General features: G+C 40.8%; 1 protein-coding gene across 2 annotated transcripts in view; it reads left to right on the forward strand.

The window, feature by feature from the left end:
* LOC140303982 (constitutive coactivator of PPAR-gamma-like protein 1) overlaps positions 1 to 22,444 on the forward strand; it is a 36,006-nt gene that overhangs the window by 2,411 nt on the left and 11,151 nt on the right. The window contains exons 2-15 of one of the 2 annotated variants that reach the window (XM_072382990.1): positions 1,346 to 1,592; positions 1,678 to 1,760; positions 11,594 to 11,722; positions 13,439 to 13,529; positions 13,699 to 13,787; positions 13,881 to 14,125; positions 15,939 to 16,020; positions 16,098 to 16,337; positions 16,486 to 16,657; positions 18,654 to 18,903; positions 19,086 to 19,200; positions 19,831 to 20,040; positions 21,743 to 21,929; positions 22,067 to 22,205. In XM_072382990.1, the coding sequence (XP_072239091.1) occupies positions 1,346 to 1,592; positions 1,678 to 1,760; positions 11,594 to 11,722; positions 13,439 to 13,529; positions 13,699 to 13,787; positions 13,881 to 14,125; positions 15,939 to 16,020; positions 16,098 to 16,337; positions 16,486 to 16,657; positions 18,654 to 18,903; positions 19,086 to 19,200; positions 19,831 to 20,040; positions 21,743 to 21,929; positions 22,067 to 22,205 (2,279 nt within the window). The remainder of the gene's footprint in view (positions 1 to 1,345; positions 1,593 to 1,677; positions 1,761 to 11,593; positions 11,723 to 13,438; positions 13,530 to 13,698; positions 13,788 to 13,880; positions 14,126 to 15,938; positions 16,021 to 16,097; positions 16,338 to 16,485; positions 16,658 to 18,653; positions 18,904 to 19,085; positions 19,201 to 19,830; positions 20,041 to 21,742; positions 21,930 to 22,066; positions 22,206 to 22,444) is intronic. The other variant, XM_072382991.1, reaches the window with a different exon arrangement.

The raw sequence follows: 22,444 nt of genomic DNA on the forward strand, positions 1-22,444 counted from the left end.
GCCCATTAGCAGCCCGAACTGTCCCCAGTAGAGACTGTGGCACAAATAGAGAATTTGAAATGAAAAGTGCACCAACTGTGGCGCTACTTAAGATGCTTTTACAGGATGAATGAGACAGAATAATACCTGGAACTCTTCATTGCTCTGTATCATCGAGGGATGCAACGGTACTCTGTAAAATATTGAACCGTTCGGTCTGCTATTCACGGGAAAATACACCCTTATGGACCGCGGGTTTTCGGTTTTGCAATTAATTTTGCGCTGATGCTTTACAGGCCACTGAATGTGCCTGTCCAGGCAGGTCAAAAACCTTCCCCGCGAGACGCGACTTAATGTCCAGTCACTGTTGTGCCTCCACCCACACACCCCCTGTCAGTCACACTGTTGTAACTGGAGGAGGTTCAAAGTGCAGCTCACACACGGAAGTGGAAAAAAGAAAACAAAGAGGCGTGGCCAGCACTAGCCAGGAGTCGAGAGCAATGGTGGACTAGCCATCGGGAGCACCAGGACATTTCCCGGTGGCCTGGCCGCCGAACTGGCCCGCTCGGCAATTGTCGATGGTCGGTGGGCCGTCTAGTGGAGGCTGGTCTCTGGTCTGGATGGCTGGGCTAACAGAGTCAAACAGCGTAGTAATGTTCTGTTAGTTAGCCTAATTTACATTGTAGCACGCATTGAAAGGGCAGTGTCTGTGTGCTGCGACTAATGGTGCGTTCAAGTTGTATACGAATGTCGGAATGTCTGGGCTCCGAGTCTGAATTTTAATTTTACCATTTGAAAGTTGTGTTTAGTAACTGTTAACTTGAAAGAAAAGTGTTCTATGATTCAGTACACCAGTGATACTGGTATGTTTACAGTTTTTGCTGACAACCAAATAAAGAGAGAATTTTAAGAAAAAATTCTTCTCTTTATGCACAAAACGCGTATCGAAACTGAACCGAAACCGTGGCCCTAAGACCGAGGTACGGACCGTACCATGGGTTACCTGCTTTACTCTACCAATGTTTATTCAAATGTGTTGCAGGCCTGAAATAAATGAAAATGGATGATGATTACCAAATGAAATGAAGTTGGCATGACAAATCATGAAGATGTCTTAATCATTGTGACTTACTTACCATTGTTACAATACGAGTTGTAACCATACCATTTTAAAAGTGCCTCTGGATATATCACCTGTTATTAGTCGTATGAAATCAGATGAGTGGCTCAAACAAAACTGCACCTTGTTTGTAGTGCTGTTCCTAAAGTTGTTACTTTAGTGCCTTAATTTATTGTGTGGGTGTAAGAAGTTTGTTGTGAGCCTTTATTGCTCTGAAGCTTAACTCGTGTCTCTGCCATTCTTCAGATTGTCCAGAGTGTGGAGGACCACCATTTGGAAGTAATGGCCTTATGCAGGGAGGGTGGTTTTCACGGCCTGGTGGCCTATGACTCTGACTACGCTCTGAGCAACATCCCATTTTACTTCAGCTCCCACACCCTCAAACTGAGCCGCAACAGCAAAAGCCTCACCACCAGCCAGTACCTGATGCACGAAGTGGCCCGGCAGCTCGATCTCAACCCAAATCGTTTTGTCATCTTTGCTTCTCTTTTAGGTTGGTGTTGTAGTTGGTGGACACAGTGCAAACAGAACTGATGGCACAGGTGAGGCTGAGTAACTCATGCAGTGCTGTTTTACAGGGAATCACATACTGCCTGATGAAGACTTGGCTGCCTTTCACTGGAACTTACTTGGTTCAGAGCATCCATTAGCATCTCTAAAGGTATTTCTTTTTATCAAGATTTCTTTATTACATTTTGTGAGGTATTTTTTCACAGGTTTGGGCTCATCTAATTTAATTCTCCCTCTCTACACAGTCAGTGGGGTTACATGAGTGCCATCGGATTGGATTAATGGCTAAATTACAATAAGATTGAATTATTCAGTTCATGTAGACACCTTAATCTGACAAAAAAACTGATCGGATCGAGTTACTCGCAATTGAATTATAACCCAGAGATAACTCGATCCAAATGTACACTGAACGTGCATGTAGACGGCAGTGGATTGTATTGAGCGTTCTGCGCATGCTCGAGATTTTTCCCGGGATCGTCACCCGGAAGTCAAAGGAGAAGATATTACTGTTGTTGTCGGAAAGAAATAAACAACGCGATGGGGAATGCGCAGTTGTGCATCGTGTTGCCATAACCATGCTCGTCATGAACGAAATGTAGAGGGACGTAGCTTCATCTTGCTCTTCGTTCGCCATCTTTCTCGAATGCCTTAGTTTTGTTGTTGGTGGTTACAACGTCAACAGGAAGTGGCTCTATTAGCGATAGCTGAAATGGGGACAGCGCCACCTATCGTACCGGGGTATGACATGTTTTGTGCCAGTGAGTCGATTCATTCACCGCCATATATCCCAAGATAATTACCCTCAGATAAGGAGCAGAACCCAACTATAGCTATAATCGAGTTAATCTCATCATGTGGACCCACTGAGTATCTCGCAGGGAGAGCGCCACACATTGTTAACACAAAGCTAGTTAATACTCACTCAGTGAAAACTGCCCCCTGTGGCTCTGGTGCACAACATAAGATTGAAGTATTTGAGCTAATCAATGGTAGAGGACAATACTTTTTCAATAAATGCTTAATAATTATGATATTTGATTTAAACAAAAAAAAAAAATACAGATAAAACAAAAAGCGTTACGTTCCCTGCGACATGCCTTTAAGCATTTTTTGGGGCTCTGAATTGTATTTTTTCATTGATGTCCTGTTTGACAGTTGGCAGGGTATCACCAAACTGATGTCAACACACATGAAAGCATCAACAGTTTGTCCTCTCGTAACAGGGTGGTGGATTATTCTGACTCTCGTCTCTGGCAGACTGCTGTAGGTTGTCTGCACGGAGTACAGCTCTATAGCAGATCATCAAAATCCATGTTTGGGGTCTGGGCACAGCTGGAGCTCATGACTGATGTTACTTTCTTCTCAGCAGTGTGAACACTCTTTACACTCGTTATCATTACATAATCAATTCTGCTACCATTCACCGTGGATGTCTGTTGACTTTTTGTGTTAGTAATATCTGTTATTAAGATGGTTGCTTCTGTCGGTAATTGTCATTTTTAGTTTGTAATTATTTAGGTGGCTGTCTGCTTAGTACTTTTTAAAAAAAATTTTTTAACTCATGTTGTGTTTTATGGCAGGTCCATCTGTGGTTTCATGCTGATGGCTTTCATGCTTTAAAACTTGTTTGAGAAGATCAGCTTCTTAACTCGTAAACGCTGCTAGTTTGACAGAATTTTAGCGGCTGTGATTCATGGTTGTAAATGAAGAGAATTCTGCGAGCTTAACTGCCAGCTGCTTAACTGCCTATACAACACTGCTTACAGAGATGGCTTCTTGATGGACTGGGAATGGGGGAGTGTGACAGTTGCATGTCAGCAGCGGCTGACCGTTTTAGGGCACAGTGTGTTAATAGTTCGACTGTTAGTTTTTAAATGACTAGCTGCGATTTAAACAGAAAGCCATCTGGTCTCCATGTGCTGCTGAGCCTCAACTACTGACACAACGCCACACTGCATTCCACCGCAGAGTGACACTCTGCTGGACACACACATCATTGCTACTGATATTTTTTTCTCTCTCTGAACACTCAATTTTCTTATAGTTTCATTAAGCCACAATGTTATGTTTGCCACCATCATAATGTTACTTAGTATCCAGTTTGTCACAGAACTATTACAAGCCAATTTACTGGAGCATTGTGTGGCTAAAGATTACACTCTTTGAAAAGCTGATATCAACATAATGACAGTTATGGATTAACTCTGTAACCATGACAACTGAAACAGCTCAGCATTTTGAATTCAGTAGCAGTCTGATTGACCTCTCCTTCTGGGGATTGGGTGGCTGTTTTAACTGTGCTTGAGGAGTGTGTGATGCAGATGGTTTAACAGTTGTCAGGTTAAAATAAGATGTGCAACTTTCTCATCAATAGCTATTGAATCGCTACCTCCAGAAGCCTGTGCTTTCCCTGAAACTCAGTGTTACAGAGCCACATTCGTTATGTTAGTGAAATAGTCTTAATTTACTCTGTGAAATACAGTACTTTCACATTTAGAACTAAAAAAAAATTTTTTTTTTTGACAGAGCATGCCGCTGACCTAATAGATTCTACTAAATAAACTTTCCAAACTAAACTTTAAAGGTGCTGAACTATTGCAGTTATTTTATGATCTGAGCCTCTTCCACATATTCTCTCCTTTCTGTCCAATAGTCTGGTATCATGAAACGATGGTCTCTGGACTGAAAAACAGAGTGTTAATAGTTATTCAGCACTATGGATGCAGTTGTTGAGCTGTTGTTGATTAGAACTGGGCAGTATACTGAAAATATGTGTTTCTTCTTTAATCTTTTTCTTTTTTTTATTGAAACAAGATATAAAGTCTAATTGTGCCTGTTATGTGGATATAATTTTGTGCTGGCTGTTTCCTCTGTGAAGCAGTGTGAGTGTATGTATACCTCTTGACTCACGGTACAACCCCCCCCACACCCACAAACATTTGTGAAAGACTGGGTCGCTCCAACCCATACATCTAGGGATGTAACGGTTACCAGTATTACGGTAAATCGTGGTGAAATTTTACGCAATACATGTTTGAATTATTCTCATTATCTCGGTGGATTATCGGGATATTTAATAACATCCCATCCAAGTCTCTCGAGTGACTCACGTGAATAGGCATTGACAATAAAAGCATTGCAGAAAGCGCTGACAGTTCGTTGGACATTTTCCACCCCTTTAAAAGGACGACAACCGAGGTCTGGGCATTTTTTTTTTTTTTTTAAGAATGCAGAGGGACAACTGGTGGAGGACAATTATCCTGTCTGCAGAACATGCAAGAAAAAAAGTTGCTGCAAAAGGCAGTAATTCACTGGCCCATCTCCGTGAGCATCATCCACCACTTTTACAGCCAATGCAAGGTAAGCAAATGTTAGTTCAAATCAGAGCATGAGTTTTTATCAAATGGCCGGAGCGATTGCCTGTGCCTCTCCAGTTCCGCTCTGATACCACTCACACCACGAGTCTAGGGCATGCACAGATGCACCCAGAATTCGCCTGTGCCTTCAACAATTAACAAAACTGTTAGCCTACACTTAAAAAATCTTCTGTTGTGTCACACCACAAACCCGCTACACATACGCCATGTTAGCAGCTGTGTTGCTAAGTATTTCCAAATGATACGGAACTGAAGGCACCCAGTCTACTGTCGGCTTTGTGTGCTCCACTGAGCGGAGCCGACACAATGTAAGGCAGCGTAAAATAATATAAACATGTTCATTAACGTTAGGAAGAACATATGGTGATATTTATAATAGTGAGTTAAAAACGTGAGTTGATATTGACAGCGAGTTATATAATAAACTCTTTCTGTGCCAGTTGCCCTTATAGTGTGAAAGTTTCATTTTGATAAGATATTGGCGTCTAATGATTTAGTATGACAAGAAAATCACAATATTTCGTGAAATGATTTCAATGTATGTGTTTTTTGGACATTTGTACAGCAATTAAGGATATTGCGATAATATCGTGAACCGTGATAATTTCGTCACTATAATAGAGATATCAAAATTTCCATATCGTTACATCCCTACATACATCACGAAGTGCAATGCAAAGCGTCGGATGCAGTGGTGTAAAGCACGCCGCCATTCTATGGAGTACCGAATCGCGCTTTTCCATCAGGCAGTCTGATGGAAGAGAACGTTAACGGCTCATCTGGCTTGTCGGACTGCATTGTGCCAAGCGTATAGTTTGGTTGAGGGGGGATTGTAGTATGGGGTTGTTTTTCAGGAGCTGGGCTTGGTCCCTTAGTTCCAGTGAAAGGAGCTCTGAATACTATAGCATACCAAGAGATTTTGGACAATTTCATGCTCCTAATTTTGTGAAAGCAGTTTGGGGATGGCCCCTTCTTGTTCCAACATGAAATTCTGGCATCAAATACGGGTGCATTTCCTGACCCCTCCTCTATGTTCTGTGTACGCTCTGGGTGTTCGTGCCTTCCAGAGGTCCAAGAGTCGTCAACACACACCGACAAAGTAATTGATGACAGATTTTTGACAGGAGACATTATTAAGGCATTGAAGTCATAAGCACATTTAAAAACAAGTGTTTACCAAAGTGTCATACGATTAAAATGATATAGTAAATAAAACTGTAAAAATAGCACCTCGCAAGCAAACTCATACACACAAAATAAAAATGTCATAAATATCAGAACAGCCAGGAGCATCTGGTCAGCTTACCTGGGTGATCTCTAGGAAGAGGTTAAAGTTAAAAGACTAGAGAGATGAGAAGGTGCTAACATATTTATTAACCTAAAAACGAACAGTAAGATTTGGAGATAAATCTAAAAATTATGAGGTGCGCAGTGCAATCCATCCATCCATATATCCATTCCTTTTCCATGCACACTTTATACTGTTCAGGATCACGTGGGAGCTGGAGACTATCCCTGCTGCCATTGGTCGAGAGGCAGGATGCACCCTGGACAGGTCAGCGGTGTCTCACAGGGCAAACGGAGACAAACCACCACACACTCTCACTCACCCCTACGGATAGTTTGGAATCAGCATAGTACAGCCTATTATTTTATGTCATCAAGGCAGTCCAGCAAGGTCTACAAAAGAAATTTCAATTTTATTTGATTAATTTTTTATTTAGATTGATTTAATTTCAGAGGGGCTTAATAGGCTTAATTCAGAAAGGCTTAATATTTAAATTTGAGAAATTTAACCTTCAACAATAAGTCAAGGATTTAAAGTTGACTGTACTCTGAGGTTGGTCCACTCTTCTGCTTTTCCATTTTGAGTTTACACTCTGGGAACACTTAAGAGCTGAGAAAAAGAGATGTCTCACACGACAAACAAAGTACTTTAATTCTCTGACACTGTGGTATCCAGAGAAGAGACACGAAAAATGCTGGATGTTGGGTGGCTGTAGCTCAGGAGGGAGAGCGGTTATTGGCCAATCAGAAGGTCAGTGATTCGATTCCTGGCTTCCTTGGTCCACATTGAACTCCAGTTAACCCCAAATTGCCTGTATGAATGTGTGTGATAGAGAAGAAAGCGCCTTGTTGAACACAGAGACTAAGACATGCTATATGAGTGTGTGCGTGCATGCGCGGATGTGGCTTGTACCAAACATGTTCATATGTAATTTTTTCAAGTCTCAAGTCTTTTGACCCAAGTCCAAGTCAAGTCTCAAATGACTGAAATGAACGTTCTATCATTAGACACATGCCATTTGGTCTAGATAAGACTGCATTACTGTATGTTATGGCATGAAAGCATATATGTATTAATGAATTAATATATGTAATATCATTATACACTGCAGGATCAAAATTGATCAGAGCATGGTCACTTTAGAGGGCTAGTGCAATCCAATGTGAAGAAACGCCATGAAAGCTTGTTTGAAGTGAATGTATTTGGAAATATGTGTGCTTGCTCTGCACCACAGGATACATTAACGGACATGTTAATAACTGGCTGTGTAGCCTGAACTTCTCATGCATAATATTTTTTAGCGCAATTTCACTGCTTTTTTTCATTTTTTTGACAGTGTCAATCTGGAATTTTATCCAGTGTCCCTGAAATTGTAAAAGTAGGCTATTTTAAAACTGCAATTAGGTTAACGTTAAGCTACATTCACGTAGACTAGGCTTAGCAATTAATTTGGTAACTGTTAACCAAGTCCTTCCCAAATTTCACAGGCTGCTGCTGCTCAGCAACGCCGTGTAGTGAACAATGAAGCTATAATCAGCATATAGTTTACAACACTGTTTACTTTGATTAGTTTGCTAGCGGTACCTGTCAATACACAGTGCCTGATTAAGTTGGACGTAGTTGAGCCGGCATGATTTATCCTGATACCACACACTTTGCAAGTGGCCGTTTGCTTGTTTGCTGTCTGCGTGGATGCTTTATAACCAAATGTGACAACATATGTCACAGTTCCAGATAGGGCTCCATGATTCTGGAAAAGATTTGAATCACTTTTTTTTTTTTTTTTTTTTTGCTAAGAATTGAGATCACGATTCTCTGGCACCATTTTATTTTCACAGGGGGAAAAAAAAGACCCAGTACAACATAACTATTATTAGACTTTGCAAAAGTATTGTTATTATTTGTATTATTGTTGTTGTGATTAAAAAATACAATACAGTTCATTATTTTTTTGTTGTGACTTTATAAAGGAGCTCACCTATTGCCAGATGGCATCTATGGCCAAAACATTGCTGCCTGTTCCAGTCATTGAGGGTGATGGCCTTTACTATGTTTTGACCGTTGTCTGTTGTGATGCAGGTCAGTTTATCCTCTTTCAGACTCCAAGATGAATGGGCACCCTTTAATTCCTGTGCTAGGGCCTCTTCTGTATGGTATTCAGGGAAAAAAGCTGTAAGCACCAGCTTTTGATAGTGAAATCAGGTGCTACAAAAAATTGGCCAAATATGGCTCCATGGTGCGACTGGACCACAAATCGGACGAAGCGGAAAAAAATTTGATTTCTCGCAATTCTGCCTCAACCACTGCCCGCTGCTTATTGTACATGTTGGGGAGCGCAATGTTTGAAAAGTAGTTGCGGGAGGGCATCGAGTACCGTTTGTCGAGAGTGTTTATCATCCTCTGAAATCCCTAATGCTGTTCAGTGTTTATTGGGGCCATCTTTGGCCACGTGATATGTGATAGCTGCTTTTATCTCCTTATGTCTACTGGAGTTTGGTGGGTAAGACGTTGCATTGTACAAGGTTCCGGTTATTGACATCTGTCTTTGTTTCTTGCTTTGTATGGTTTCATCGTGCTCTACTTTTTGGTGACGTTTAAGGTGATTGAAGAGATTTGTGGTGTTGCCTTGCGGTGCTGCAACCAGGGCAAAACACACTTTACAATGTACCTCACACTGTTTGTCATCCTCTGGCTTAAATCAAAAATACTTCCACACCACTGAATGCGAGCCTCTTTTGGGCACGAGTTCAGTTTGCTTGGGTTACTCTCGCCATTACCACATGGGTTTTCGTTGCCATTCATTTAACCCTCCTCACCACAGATTTTCCTCCACTTTAACTTGTGAAGACACTTTACCATAGGTTGAGGGAGGAAGCAGTGGCAGTGTTGCGTTTTTGGTTAGCTTGAAAAAATCCGGGAGGAAAAAAGGGGCATTTGTCTGTGATGCAGCTTGTAATATAACATGCTTCAGAATTGCTGTGTGTAGACATGAGATATGTGTGAATCGAGATCGCGATTATATAACGATTAATAGTGCAGCCCTAGTTCTAGATGAGCTTGACGCTGCCATGGTTAGAGTAGTTTTGATATCACTAGCTGCTAGAGCCCGTCCAATTTATCGGCGGGCCGATATTATCGGCCGACATTAGCCATTTTCCAAACTATGGCGTTTCTAATGGCCAATAAATTATTATTTAAAAAAAAATGGACGAAACAATTTCAACTATATGAGTGTTGCCGTTGCATAGTTTGTCCACCAGAGGGCACAACGTCCCTGTTGGCAAGGAAGCCACAAACCCTACAAACTGCTGATCCAGCCAGAGTCGGCAGAGCGAACTAGTTATCATCGGTGAAGTGTGTTCATGGTAAGTTGGCAACTGTCACGAGACATACTTGAATAACAATTAAAAGAACATCCCCATCAGTTCTCTAAACTCAAATAAGCATGACAGAATTCATGACTACCATGTCCAGTTTTGCTGCTGTGTAAGCCAAGAGTAAAACTAATTTAGCTTAGACAATGTGACTGAAGATGTATTTCTTTAATGGCGTGACAGTTATAGCAATGAGACGTATCATCTCTCAGCCCGTTATTTGGAAAAACTATGTTTTACAATAATTTGCAGTAGCATATGACGTTATCCCCAGCTAAATTATGGCTTATCATATAGACTAACCACAAAGCTAGCTAATGCCATGACTAGTGGAAGACAGCTGACATTAATGAGCTTGGAAACCACAACAAACTTATTCTGCCTAAATAAAGTAATGATGATATAAAACGTAAGTTAGGCATGCGAGGAGTGAACATTTAGACATAGAGAAAAAGTATCAAACAGCTTGTGCTTAAAAGTTAGCTTTTCTTTTACACGTGTGCAGGCTTTAAATTTTGGATGGGCCAGAATAATTTAGGATGGGCCACTATTTAATATTAAATATTACTTCTGCTGTAGACGAGCTTTGACAGCGCGGTGCGCCGCTCTCTCCCGTTAAAAGTGAATGTCGCTCACCCAGCGGACCTCTGTCTTTCTCTCGCTCCACTGTCTCTCTCCTGCTACTACATCTGTTAAACCAAATGCACGAAAAGCCATATCAAATCAGAAATTCGTAGAACACTTCCTTTTAACTCGCATACATATTTATTTTTGATAAAGTAGCCCAAATTGTCTGTCGAGCCAGACTGTACTTATCTGTACGCTAGTTGTTAGTTGTTATATAGCTATATATATATATATTTTTTTTTTGTAACTTTCCAATGAGCTCGCTCAACCATTTCCATTTACTCGTCTTCTCTTCTGCCTGTAAGCTTAGCTAAAATGCCAAACGTAAACTGTACAGAGAGGACGCAAAAAGGCTTGCTGTGATTGATCCAGCGCCAGTAATGAGAGATGACATACTATACAGGAATCGCACAACATACGTTTAGCGTAAACGGGAAGTGAAGTACAGGCACGGTTACTGTGACAACCACAAAAAAACACTGGCGCTATATATACTGTACATACAGAATATACTGTATGTACAGTATATATAGTTTATATTTTGCTGTTGTTATTTATCAGAACTTTTTAGAACTTTTATTTTGAGAACTGTTATTGGGTTTTTGTTCAAAGGACTTTGAGTGTCATATCTTAAGTTTGTATTTTTATCAGAACTTTAATATATTTTGATTTTCTTCTGTTCCGTTGTGACAATAAAACAAGTTTATTTTTAAACTGCATTATCCTATTATTTTAGCGAGGAATAACTACATATAACTAATGTTAGGGAAATCTGTTTATGTTTTGTTATGCGTTTCTGGAATTTCGTTTTCAAAATATATATATATCGGCCAATATATCAGAATATTGGATTTATAAATCACCAAATATCTCTCAGCCAGAGAGCAACATAGCTATATATATTTTTTTTTTTGTAACTTTCCAGTAGTCTCTTTCATAAACCAGTGAACTGGAGCCACTCTGTTGGAGAACATTTCTAAATTACACCAAACATCTCTTTCTTCATAAATTGTCTGGCATCAAACCCTTATGCCAATGATGATATACGCTCTCAGCCAAAAGTTTGACACATTTGTTCTGTATCTGCTTGATCTTGACTGGCTGATAGCTGTAATCAGAGCTCAACATCTGACAGTTGATGTTTGGTAGGACACATGCTTTGTAAATGATCCTGTGTGGCTATATAGAATTTTGTTAGGTTTCTCTGACTGAGTCCTTAGCTTTTCCGTGCACAGAATGCGTGCTCAGCCATCCGTTTACAGTCCAGACCAATTATTTCAGTTTGCATTCAATCAGCACATCCAAACTTTTTCAGGTGCGTGCCCACCAGCTTGTGCTCCCACCCTGCGATGTTGTGATCAAGGCCGTGGCTGACTATGTCCGCAACATCCCAGACATCACCGACCTGGAGGCCATCTCTAAGGACATCTTCAAGCATTCGCAGGTATGAGCTGCACAGCTAGATGTGTCAAGGTAGAATAAGTGCTCTTTCACTTATGTGATACAGATAGTTTCTTAAGTGTTTTCATTTCCTTTTTGTGAAAATAATTCACTATAAAATCTGAGTGCAACAATCAGTTCTTTTCTCCTGCTTATTTGTATGTGGATCTCTTCTGACTCTCGTCACCAAGTACAAAGTCGTGCTTTGCAAGTGAAATAATGTCTGGCCAGAGGGATCAGCAGAGGATAATGAAAGGTTTCTCTGCTCCTCTTAAAAGCAGAAAAATGTGGCTCAGCCACATTTTTGAGTGTGTAGTAATAGATTACTTATTACTTGTATTTGATCCATCTATATTATCAACAATCCTTTTCCCAAATTTCCCCTGGATGGAAAACACAGAACAGATTAGACAGTAATACATTGCGTCAGTGATAGAACATTTTTTCCAAGGATTAGCACCAAGGCCATCCTGATGAATGTGAGTAGTTTTGGTATCAGTGTTTCAAGGCAGACATTCGCAGCAGACACTGTGCAAGGCTGGTCTCTATGGACACCGATTAAGGAGGGCTCACTTCTGTAGGGCAAGTACACAGCAGCTTGCTTAGCATTTGCAAAAGCTCAGCTGGACTAAAAGGAAAGCTTGGTCTTGTTCTTTGGTCAGATGATAAATGGAGTTGTTGGCACACAGGGACAAGGTTTTCCTTTAGGGAAAGAAGCGAGAAGCTTTCATCCACAAGAACACCTTCTCTATGGTCAATCAGAGTGATGAGGAGGTAACACTTTTATTGTTTTTTTTTTTTTGTTTTTTTTTGTCTGCCATTAGACCAGGGAATCGCATAACACCTAGGGGTGAAAAGGTATACCGTATTTTGGTATACAGCGCCGCCGCATAATATCAAAAATAATTAATTAATTACCGTCACCGTGAGCTTGGAAATCTCACGGTGTCACCAGCGTGGCTTTACACCACCGTGGTATACCGAAATACGGTATACTTTTTCACCCCTAATAAACACCATCCTGGAAAAATACAATAACATTAAGCTGCTTGGGTAAATCAGAAAACTATATTATCAATGTGGAGTGGCATTGTTAGATTCTGGACCTGTTAAGACACTATATGGGGAACTAGAGACCAGAATGTAAACCTTGAGGTTGTTACAGAAGAGAAATGCTCTAAAGTTCCAGCTGAGACATTCAAAACGCTCGTAAGCGATTATAGGACCCTTTTGATGGCCATGATGGCAATTATTGCCTTTGCAGCTTATTTTTATGAGTGTTATTATTTTACATGGTATTTTTTTCACAAACTTTTCAATTTAAGAAGACAAAAACGTGGACATTGTTGGAAGTTTTAAAAAAAAATATCTCTTAAACATCTTATTTTTCTTGTTAAGGTCAAGTTGAAAGCACAAGAAACTGAATAAATATCCACTACACACCTAACATTTTCTTCTTAACAGTATTTTGTCTCACTGTGTTCATGATTGGAATGCACTAGAACAAAGAAAATAATTACTTTTTGTTTTGGGATTCAATCACATGATTGAAGGCAGAGAAAATGTCAGCTCTTGATATTAACTAAGGAAAAGTTCTGAGCACAGTTTTGTTTACCAGATAAAGCTTGTTTTATCATAAGTGCTGTCTTTCCTTTTGTAGACCAGTCACTGGCTGTTCTCTACTTCTGGACTGAGAGCTCATTTTATGTTTTTCTTTCAGTCTTGTCCCGATGACAAAGTCATCCGCTTCAAGAAGGCAGTGGAGTACTATTCAGAAGCCAGCAAACCACCTCACTTCCCTCCACAGTTAGGTGGGTGTCTGTCTGTCTGATTGCCACTTGCATTTTTATCAGCTGTGATGTGGTCTGTGGAGACTCGCAGGAAAGTCGCACAATACGTCTGCACAACACAATTTTTGCTTTTGAACTTTTTTGGTGAAAACATTCCATGCTCTGAATTTTCCTTTTGTCTGTTTCACAGTCAGACCAAAACACATGGGAGTGCCTATGGCAGTGCTATCTCCTAAAGTGGTCAACATTCCACAGGCATCGCTGCCTGCACAACCTGGGGTAAGAAACGAATACAGTGACCACAGTGACAAACTGAGAGTGCTTCAGGTTCTTGAGTGCAACGTGGTTGTGTTTCTCCTCTCTTTGCTTCAGGTCCAGCACTCGTACACAGAGCATCTTGTGGAGCACAGTCTGTCTCTTGACTCATTAGAGAAAGACCTCCCAGAACAAAACAGCAACATTCCTCATGAGGGGAAGCACACACCGCTGTATGAGAGGTCCTCTCCCATCAACCCGGGCCAGGCCGGCAGCCCTAACCACACGGAGGCTGCCTTTTTCAACGCCTCCTCCACGTCCTCGTCCTCAGAGAATGACGAGAGCTTAGGCACAACTGCCAAGTGAGTTGAGCATGACACTTTCTTTCTATTAGCGGGTCCTTCAATCAAGAGTCCCCTTGCTGTTCTCACTCTGTTAGAGATAATCAGTCTGTCTAGTGTCCCACAGCCTTTCTGTTGTGCTCAGGTAATGATGGCTCATCTTCTTTGCAAATAACTGAACTACTTGGTGACAAATTGGCAAATATGCATGGAGATGAAAAGGTGAAAATTAACTGTGTAATACTCAAGATAAATTAAACATGAATCTCCCAGAAACCAGTTATTCTCCAGCACCACCGTGTTCCTGAACTGCAACCTACAAGGAGCATCCAGAGATGCGATCTGTCGGTTTCCCTTTATGCTACTTTTTAGATAGTTGTGAATTGGATTGAACTGAACCTCTGTCTAATATCCTGAGATGACTAAAGTTTTGTATTGGCACAAGATAAAGATCAAGTATGAATCTCTTAATAGTATTATGAGCATGGCTTCTCTCCAGATAGTCAGACCACAACAATGATTGTTCAACTCAGAATGGCGTATTTCATAGGGAAGGAAAAATGCTGAGTCAACGGTCGTGTACAGAATATTCTCTAATGTCTTCCTTTTTTGTAGTTTTCAGAATCATTGCAGTAAATGTTTAACCTTTGTTTGGCATTGATCTAACAAAGCCCTGTAAACTGTGCTTTAGTTGACGTGTCTGTAAAAAGCAGTGGAAAATGCACTCTTTCTTTGGTTTGCTCCAAGTCAGTGACAGGAGCATGCTCCTTCTACCATCTGCTCATTGAACAAAATTCTGTTTATGACAGTTGTTTTGGTCCTCATGATAGGTGATAATTTAACTTGTAACATCGTTTCCAGAGAAGAACTGGTTTGACCCACAAAATTATTTCTTGAAAACTATGTGAACCCTGATTTAATAATTTGTTGTGGTGATTGCAAAGTTAGCAGAGTGAATTCATGTTTGATTGGCTAATGCCTCAAAATGAATGTGCCACAGGGTTAAGAAAATAGATAAGGTAAGAAAATAAATAATAAAATTAATTTATTATTATTTATAATAAATAATGAAAACAATAAATATATCCTAAATCAAGTGTCAATATATATATATATATATATATATATATATACACACATATATTCAGAAAAAGTACAAAATGTACGAACAATGAAGCAATATTTCCCATAATAAGTAATATAAATCTAATTAATCAGTTTCAGTTCCAACAGTCTTTGGCCCTGTGGTGGCTTATTTAGCAGTCGCACTCACGCAGGGAGTGATGCTCACTCACCAAGAAAATGAATCACAAATGCATGGGCTGCTTTGTGCGGGTGCTTGATTCTGGGAAATGAGTGGCCTAGTCACACAGGCAGGCGGACGAGTTTGGTATGGACCATTTTGAGCTTTACGAAAACTGAGCGGATGTAATTATGTAGACCTTAACTTATTGAATTTATATTCAATTTCTCACTTTATAATTTCTTGATAGTCATTATTTCTTCTTGAATTTGCTCGAAGCCAATCAAAGTTGAGCGTGAGTTTGTCTGCTTCCTCCTTATGAACTTTGTTGTTTAATATGAACAATTTCAGCCAAATGTACATCAGAATCTGTCTCAGTACACATTTGAGGTGAGAAATAAACATAGTTACCAAATATTCACTCATCACATCTACAGGGCCTAAATTCAAAGTTTAAATTCAAATAAAATTTTCATGTTTGTTTTTACATTTCCTCATTTCTTATTTTCTTTCTATTAACATAAAAACCTGCTCAGTGGAACTTTCGAGCAGCAACATTATTTTTTTCCATTCTCTCTGTTTCTGTTATAGTCACATTAACGAACAGAAGGATGGATGGCAGAAAAATGAACACAACACCACACCAGAGGGAAACTTGGGGGACCAATTAAAAGTGAGTTCAGCATGAGGAGCAGCAGGCATTGGTAAATCAGGAGTCTCACTACTACATGATAGTTAAAGTGAAGCTAGCCACTACTCTGTCCACAGGTGGACCTCTGTGGGACCTCTGTTGCAAGCACGGAATCACAGGCTGGAGGTCTCCTCAGCCTTAATGCACAGATCCCCTCCCTGCTCTCCATGCCTACCAGGAACCACATGGACATAACCATCCCACCTCTCCCCATCGTGGCCCCTGAGGTCCTGCGGGTTGCTGAGCACAGACACAAGACGGGCCTCATGTACCCATACATCTACCATGTTCTCACCAAGGTCAGCATCTATGCTGACGCCTCTTTTGTTTGGGTTGAGGCTACTTTTTACTTTGCTTTTGGAAAACACAAGCCTTGAGTGATGCCGGAGATGCCATACCTTGTTTGTGCTAAGCTGTCTGTGTTGCTGTCTAATACTGTGTTTACAGGGAGAGATTAAGCTGTCTGTCACCATTGAAGATGAAGCCAACAAAGACCTGCCTTCAGCAGTGCAGCTGTTTCGACCGATCCGTCAGTATGTTTACGGAGTGCTCTTCAGCCTGGCAGAGGCCAGGAAGAAGGCTGAGAGACTCGCTGTGAGGAAGAACTGCCTCCCTGAGTGTGAGTCCAATGATGAGAAAGCTTTGTTATGTCACTGTGTTACACCTGTAAGAAGCTGCTTGCTTGGTATTTTAAAGGTAAGGCATACTTGTGCGCACCCCAATTCTACAAGGTAGCCAGATGTGCAACCCCTAAAATACAACTACATGTTGTGATAAATCAAGCTTGTCTCATAAGGTGCTCTATATATTCTTTTAACACAGAATGATTCACTGAATAACCCTATTTGACCTAAATGTGCTTCTTTGAGGCCCCAAAAGGGTATTGTGAGCTTTGCATTCATGACAGGGATATGTATCTTTCCATTTATTTATAGTGTATCTACTGAAGTTAGAGAAAATATAATGACAGAAATGATAATTAAGTACATACAACAGTAATCAAGAGAGCATTATTGTTTAATTTATGGATTTATTTTTGCATATCCAAAGATTTGCTTTCACTGAAGTAATTTCAGCGTTTGTTTATTCCTCAATTTCCTTATTATTGCTGTACTTCTGCATCAATACTGTCCTTTATGACCAAGGTGTTTCCAGTGCTGGTTCAGAGCTGGTGCCAAACTTAGAAACCCATTCATCTAAAACACTTACTCTGGGTCAGGAAAACTACTGCTGCCACAATAACACAAAGTCTTGCTGGTTTATGGAGACCAACTAGAACAACAAGAGACAAGGGGGGGGGGGGGGGGGGGGAACAAAAACAAGCAAACAGAGCCTCAACATTGACATGAGGGAAATACAGCAGCGTAAGAACATGTGCTCATTTCTAACTGGTGTTCCCAAAAAGCATTCACGGCACAACTGTTGTTTGGTTCTGCATTTTTAAGTTAAACAGCTAATATAAAGACTTCAGCTTGCAGGGAAAACAAGTCTTACACTGTGATCTGTGAATTCAGAATAAACAAAAGGAAGTTTCAAACAATGAAATACATATACGGCTGTAGCTCAGGAGGAAGAGCAGTCGCCCACCAATCGGAAGGTTGCTCCCCCAGTGTATCACTGGGGTATGAATGTGTGTGAATGCTGTGAGTTATATCCTAAGACGTGCTGTATGAATGTGTGTGAGTGGGGTGAATGCGGCATGTAGTGAAGCGCTTTGAGTGGTCAGCTAGACTAGAAAAGCGCTATACAAGTACAAGTCCATTTACCATTTACCATATGTTAGTTTAGGGGGAAAACAATTGAGGGAAATAATGTAAAAATAAATGCAGAGGATTAAATTACAAGTAGAAAGCAGATCAATAAATCAATACATGTAATTGAAAATGGAATGGTAAAGTAAGTTAATACAGTAGGAAATTGAAGCGGAAATATAAATTTATATTATATGCATGATTGGTTATTGCTTTATTTCTATAACTGTCAGATTATGGCACTTTCAGTCCTCCACAGGGTGGACAACCCCTCCCATAATTTAACACACAAGTGAGGAAATACAGAATTGACTAGAAGTGGAGAAATAACTGTAGTTGTATGACAATGTAGCAATGAATTAAAATTTCATTAAAACTTCATGATGGCAAAATATTCTTGAAGATCAGCTATGCTTGAGACCAAAGAAAAGCCAGACAGGGACGCAGTAAAGTTCATGTCTTCTTTTTAAAATGGTTAACTTGATGCATTTCAAATCTGGTTCAGATTTGAGGCTTTCATCCAACCTGCCTCAGTCTGTGCTGACCAGATGGAATGAACTGGTGGTTTTCCTGGGGGAGGCCACTTTGGAGTTGTTACGCAATGTTATCAATTGGTAAAAATCGACTAGGATTTTACCAATCAACTGAAATCACTGAGTTAATGTTGGTTAGCAACACTTGGTTTAAACTGCAGCTGACACTCATTATAGCGAGACAGTTAAAAGTGCCTCAGGATGATTTTATACTGATCTTAAACTTATCAGTCAAGCTCCAAATATGTGGATATTAAGGTCCTCATCTGATACGGCACCGCTTGTGCCCAAGACATTTGATAAATGCAATCTCTCATTTTTTCTCCTGCAGACAATCATGTCATGGTTAAAGAGTGGGCCGCCTACAAGGGCAAGTCTCCCCACACTCCAGAACTGGTGGAAGCACTACCCTTTCGGGAGTGGACCTGTCCCAACCTGAAGAAGCTCTGGCTTGGCAAGGCTGTGGAGGACAAGAACCGCAGGATGAGAGCGTTCCTGGCCTGTATGCGCTCCGACACTCCAGCCATGCTGAACCCTGCCAACATTCCCACGCCCCTCTTGGTGCTGTGTTGTGTACTCCGGTGAGTCTGACCGAGGGCTGATTATGGCTTATTTACACAGACTAGGAATGCAGATTTCACTTTGATGGTGAGAAGTGGGATCAGTTTTTTTTTTTTTTTTTTACAGTGAAGAACGAGTGAGGACAGTGTGAAATCAGTTCCTGCTTTTTGTAACACTGTTAACCTTCTGTGTTTTGCTTCAGGTTTATGTTACATTGGCCAGGAGTAAGAATTTTGCGTCGTAACGAACTTGACGCTTTCCTAGCCCAAGCACTTTCTCCTAAACTTTATGAGCCTGACCAGCTGCAGGAACTGAAGGTGATTTTGTAGTGATGATTGTATGAGGAGTGTCTGAGAAACACACAAGTTCAAGATCATCCTGGCTATAAAATTTTGCTCAGTGCAATACCTCCAAGCTCTCCTGTTAGCTTCCATGCAGTTTCTCTGGACACTCCTCGTATTAGGCAGAATGAACAGCCTGCTTGACAAAACACTGTTTTGTCCCAGCATGTTGTTACCAAAGCTATAGCTTTGCACTCAGACATAGAGCTTTGAGGGATTCTCATGTCATGTGTGGATGATTTATGAACTCCATGCCTCATGTTGAGTCATAGAGAAGTTGGAGCTCTATTTGTTTTTGGCTCTGTTATTTAGTCTTGGTAATGTAAACCATCCACATGAGCTATTCGCTTTGCTCCTTGTGGCATGTGTGTGTTGCTCTGTTGCCCTGTGTCAGAACATGCAGGTTGTGTCTGCTGGCTTTATGTCTTGGCTGGATTAGATTGTCCGCCGCTGTGTTGTAGCAGTTCTGAGTGAATGGGCTTCTTCCGCTTGCTGTGTGCTTGTTTTGCAATCCATTCATTTAATTAGAATAAGGAATGGGGTTGTTGGGGGTTCTTTTTCTTTTCATTTTAACATTTTCTAAGTCTGGATGTTTCTCCTGTACAGATCGACTGCCTGGACCCTCGAGGAGTCCAGTTAGCAGCTCTATTCATGAGTGGAGTGGACATGGCTCTTTTTGCCAACGACGCGTGCGGACAGCCCATTCCCTGGGAGCACTGCTGTCCGTGGATGTACTTTGATGGAAAACTCTTTCAGAGTAAACTTATCAAGGCCAACAGGGAGAAGGCCCAGCTGATCGACCTCTGTGATGGTCAGGTAGCTTCATCCTGCAAATCAGCAGAGCACGCTCGAGCAAAAAGCCAAGTTGTGGTCACTCAAATTCTTTTTTTTTTTTTTCCCTAAGTTGGGGTGTGTGAAGTATTTTGCTGTTGTCAAATCAAGTCAAATTTTATTTATATGGCACCTTTCATACTTTAAAAGCAACACAAAGTGCCTCACAGAGGCTAAAAACAACAATGATAAAACATACCAAGCCCCTGTCAGTGTCTTATTATCAGTTGACGAGTGAACAAAGCTCACTGCTGCTCAGATCAGGTTCACCTGAAGAGCAGCTTTTCACCATTTAAAACAACTCAAACGTCTTAATGAAATTTCTTAGCGTAGTTTAACAGTCTAATCCCAAAACCTCAACTACAAGATGAACTGCTGAGATGAGCAGCCTGGAAAAAAGCAGAGCCTACACCATCTTTTAAATCTCTGCAAAGTAATGCCCTGTCATAGGCTCGTTATGTCTGACACAACTCCCAAGAGTCTCAGTTGATCAGTGACGAGATCTGCTGATCTCCAAGATGACTGCTAGTAGATGTTCTCTGGTTGAGAAAATGTAGTGGCAAAAGATCTGCCTGATGCAAAAGTGATGCACGGTAAAATCCACGGCAATATTCACTCTAACCACTAATTTTAGGAGGTTTGAGTCGTTTTAGATTTAAAAAATGTGATGACTCTGTTCTCAGCAGCTAGTTTGGCTCTCCTCCTAATTCGACCTGGATTATTCAATCTAAGAGCGCCCTGCCTGCTGTCTGCTCCATGTTCATACAACCTCACTTAAAAAAATAAATTAATTAATAAAACTGATTGTAGGTGTCCATCTTGGACTGGTTGTTAACTTTGATCTTTTTAGAAGGTTGTTCTGAAGGCTGTTTTATTCACACACGTTTAAATACAACAGCTCAGTTAACTATATGAAAGAAGAATATAATTCAATATAAGTCTGTGACAAATATGTAAAGGTGTAACTAGTTTACTCAATCTCCACTTGAGACTCAATAAAAAAAAAACTTGAAGCTGATGCCTAGAAAAGCGCGCACTTTTTCAGTTTTCTGTGGACTTAAAACTATCAACTATTTCATCGACATTACAGCGATTAAGCCGACTTTGGACGGGTAGTCAAACCAACAGGTTATTCTGTTATGCTTGGCTATCAATGTTCGCTCTATGGTTAATCACTTTGTATGATAAGCATGTTTTCAATTTTGCATGTGATTCCAAATATCTACACCAGCTTCCGCGAGCCAGTACACATGCACCCAAGTTTGCATTTACAGTCTGTTTCATTAGCTGACCATAAAGTTGAGGTGCACCCAGTTGAGATCTTCCTGATATGTTCCGGGTGATCCGACCCCAACGTGCTCCATATATATTTATACCTCCTTTAGAATACTCTCCCCGCTGGTCTGTAAATACATTGATTCATGTTATTACAGGGTTGAATTGGAGTGTTATCAAACATTAAAGTCATGGAACGTAAATCTGGAGGGTCCCAATCCATTAGGGTTCAAATTTGTAATTTCTAGTCTTGATGCTTCGAAATCACCTAACACAGCACAAACTAAAAAATAGTTTAGTCCAAAAATGAGCAAATAAAACTATGCTGGAACATATTTTTGAGACAAAGTGTACAGTGTTCGAATATTGCTGCCAATGATACAACCACTGAGTGATTCCTGTCTCTCTTTAGGCTGAGCTGGCTGCCAAGGTGGAGAAGATGCGTCAAAGTATCCTGGAAGGTCTCAACTTTGCGCGCCCACCTCATCCCCCTCCTTTCCCTCCACCTCCTCACGCGATGCCTTTCTACCCCCCAGCTGGCTCCTTCTACCCGCCACCCCCGATGATGCCTCCACCTGGAAGAGGCCGGGGCATGCCTGGTGAGTGCAGTGAGTGCATGAAAGCAGACACCCTGTTTTGTATTTGGTCTTTCTCAATCCATAACCTGCCTTTTGAAATTCATTCCGCTCACATGTTAGTCTCCCAACCGTCACCTTTTGCTTCATGTTTCTTCAAGGACTTTCGACAATTTCGACACAGGGTGGGAAACTGGAGATTGCTGGCACTGTGGTGGGGCAGTGGGCTGGGACACGGCGCAACAGAGGAAGAGGATGCTTCCCTATCCAGGTGGTGTCTGTCGGTGGAACAAACAGAGGGTAAGAATGGCGACGGAAGGACAAGATGTCCTACGTATTTTAGTTGTTTCAGAATTCATTGCAAAGATTAGATGGACTTCCGTTCAAATGTAACACATTTTTATCAACTTTTTTTTTTTTTTTTCTTCAAAGGAATGCTCGGTCTGGTTCATGTTACTTGGAGGGAGACTGAGCCAATATTCAGCGTCTCCAGCCAATTAACTTGGGTTGTTTTATTGTGAGAATGCTTTAAGGCATTC

The sequence above is a fragment of the Leuresthes tenuis genome, unplaced genomic scaffold (genome assembly GCF_036924035.1).
Source record: "Leuresthes tenuis unplaced genomic scaffold, fLeuTen1.0.hap1 SCAF_3, whole genome shotgun sequence".
Lineage (NCBI taxonomy): Eukaryota > Metazoa > Chordata > Actinopteri > Atheriniformes > Atherinopsidae > Leuresthes > Leuresthes tenuis.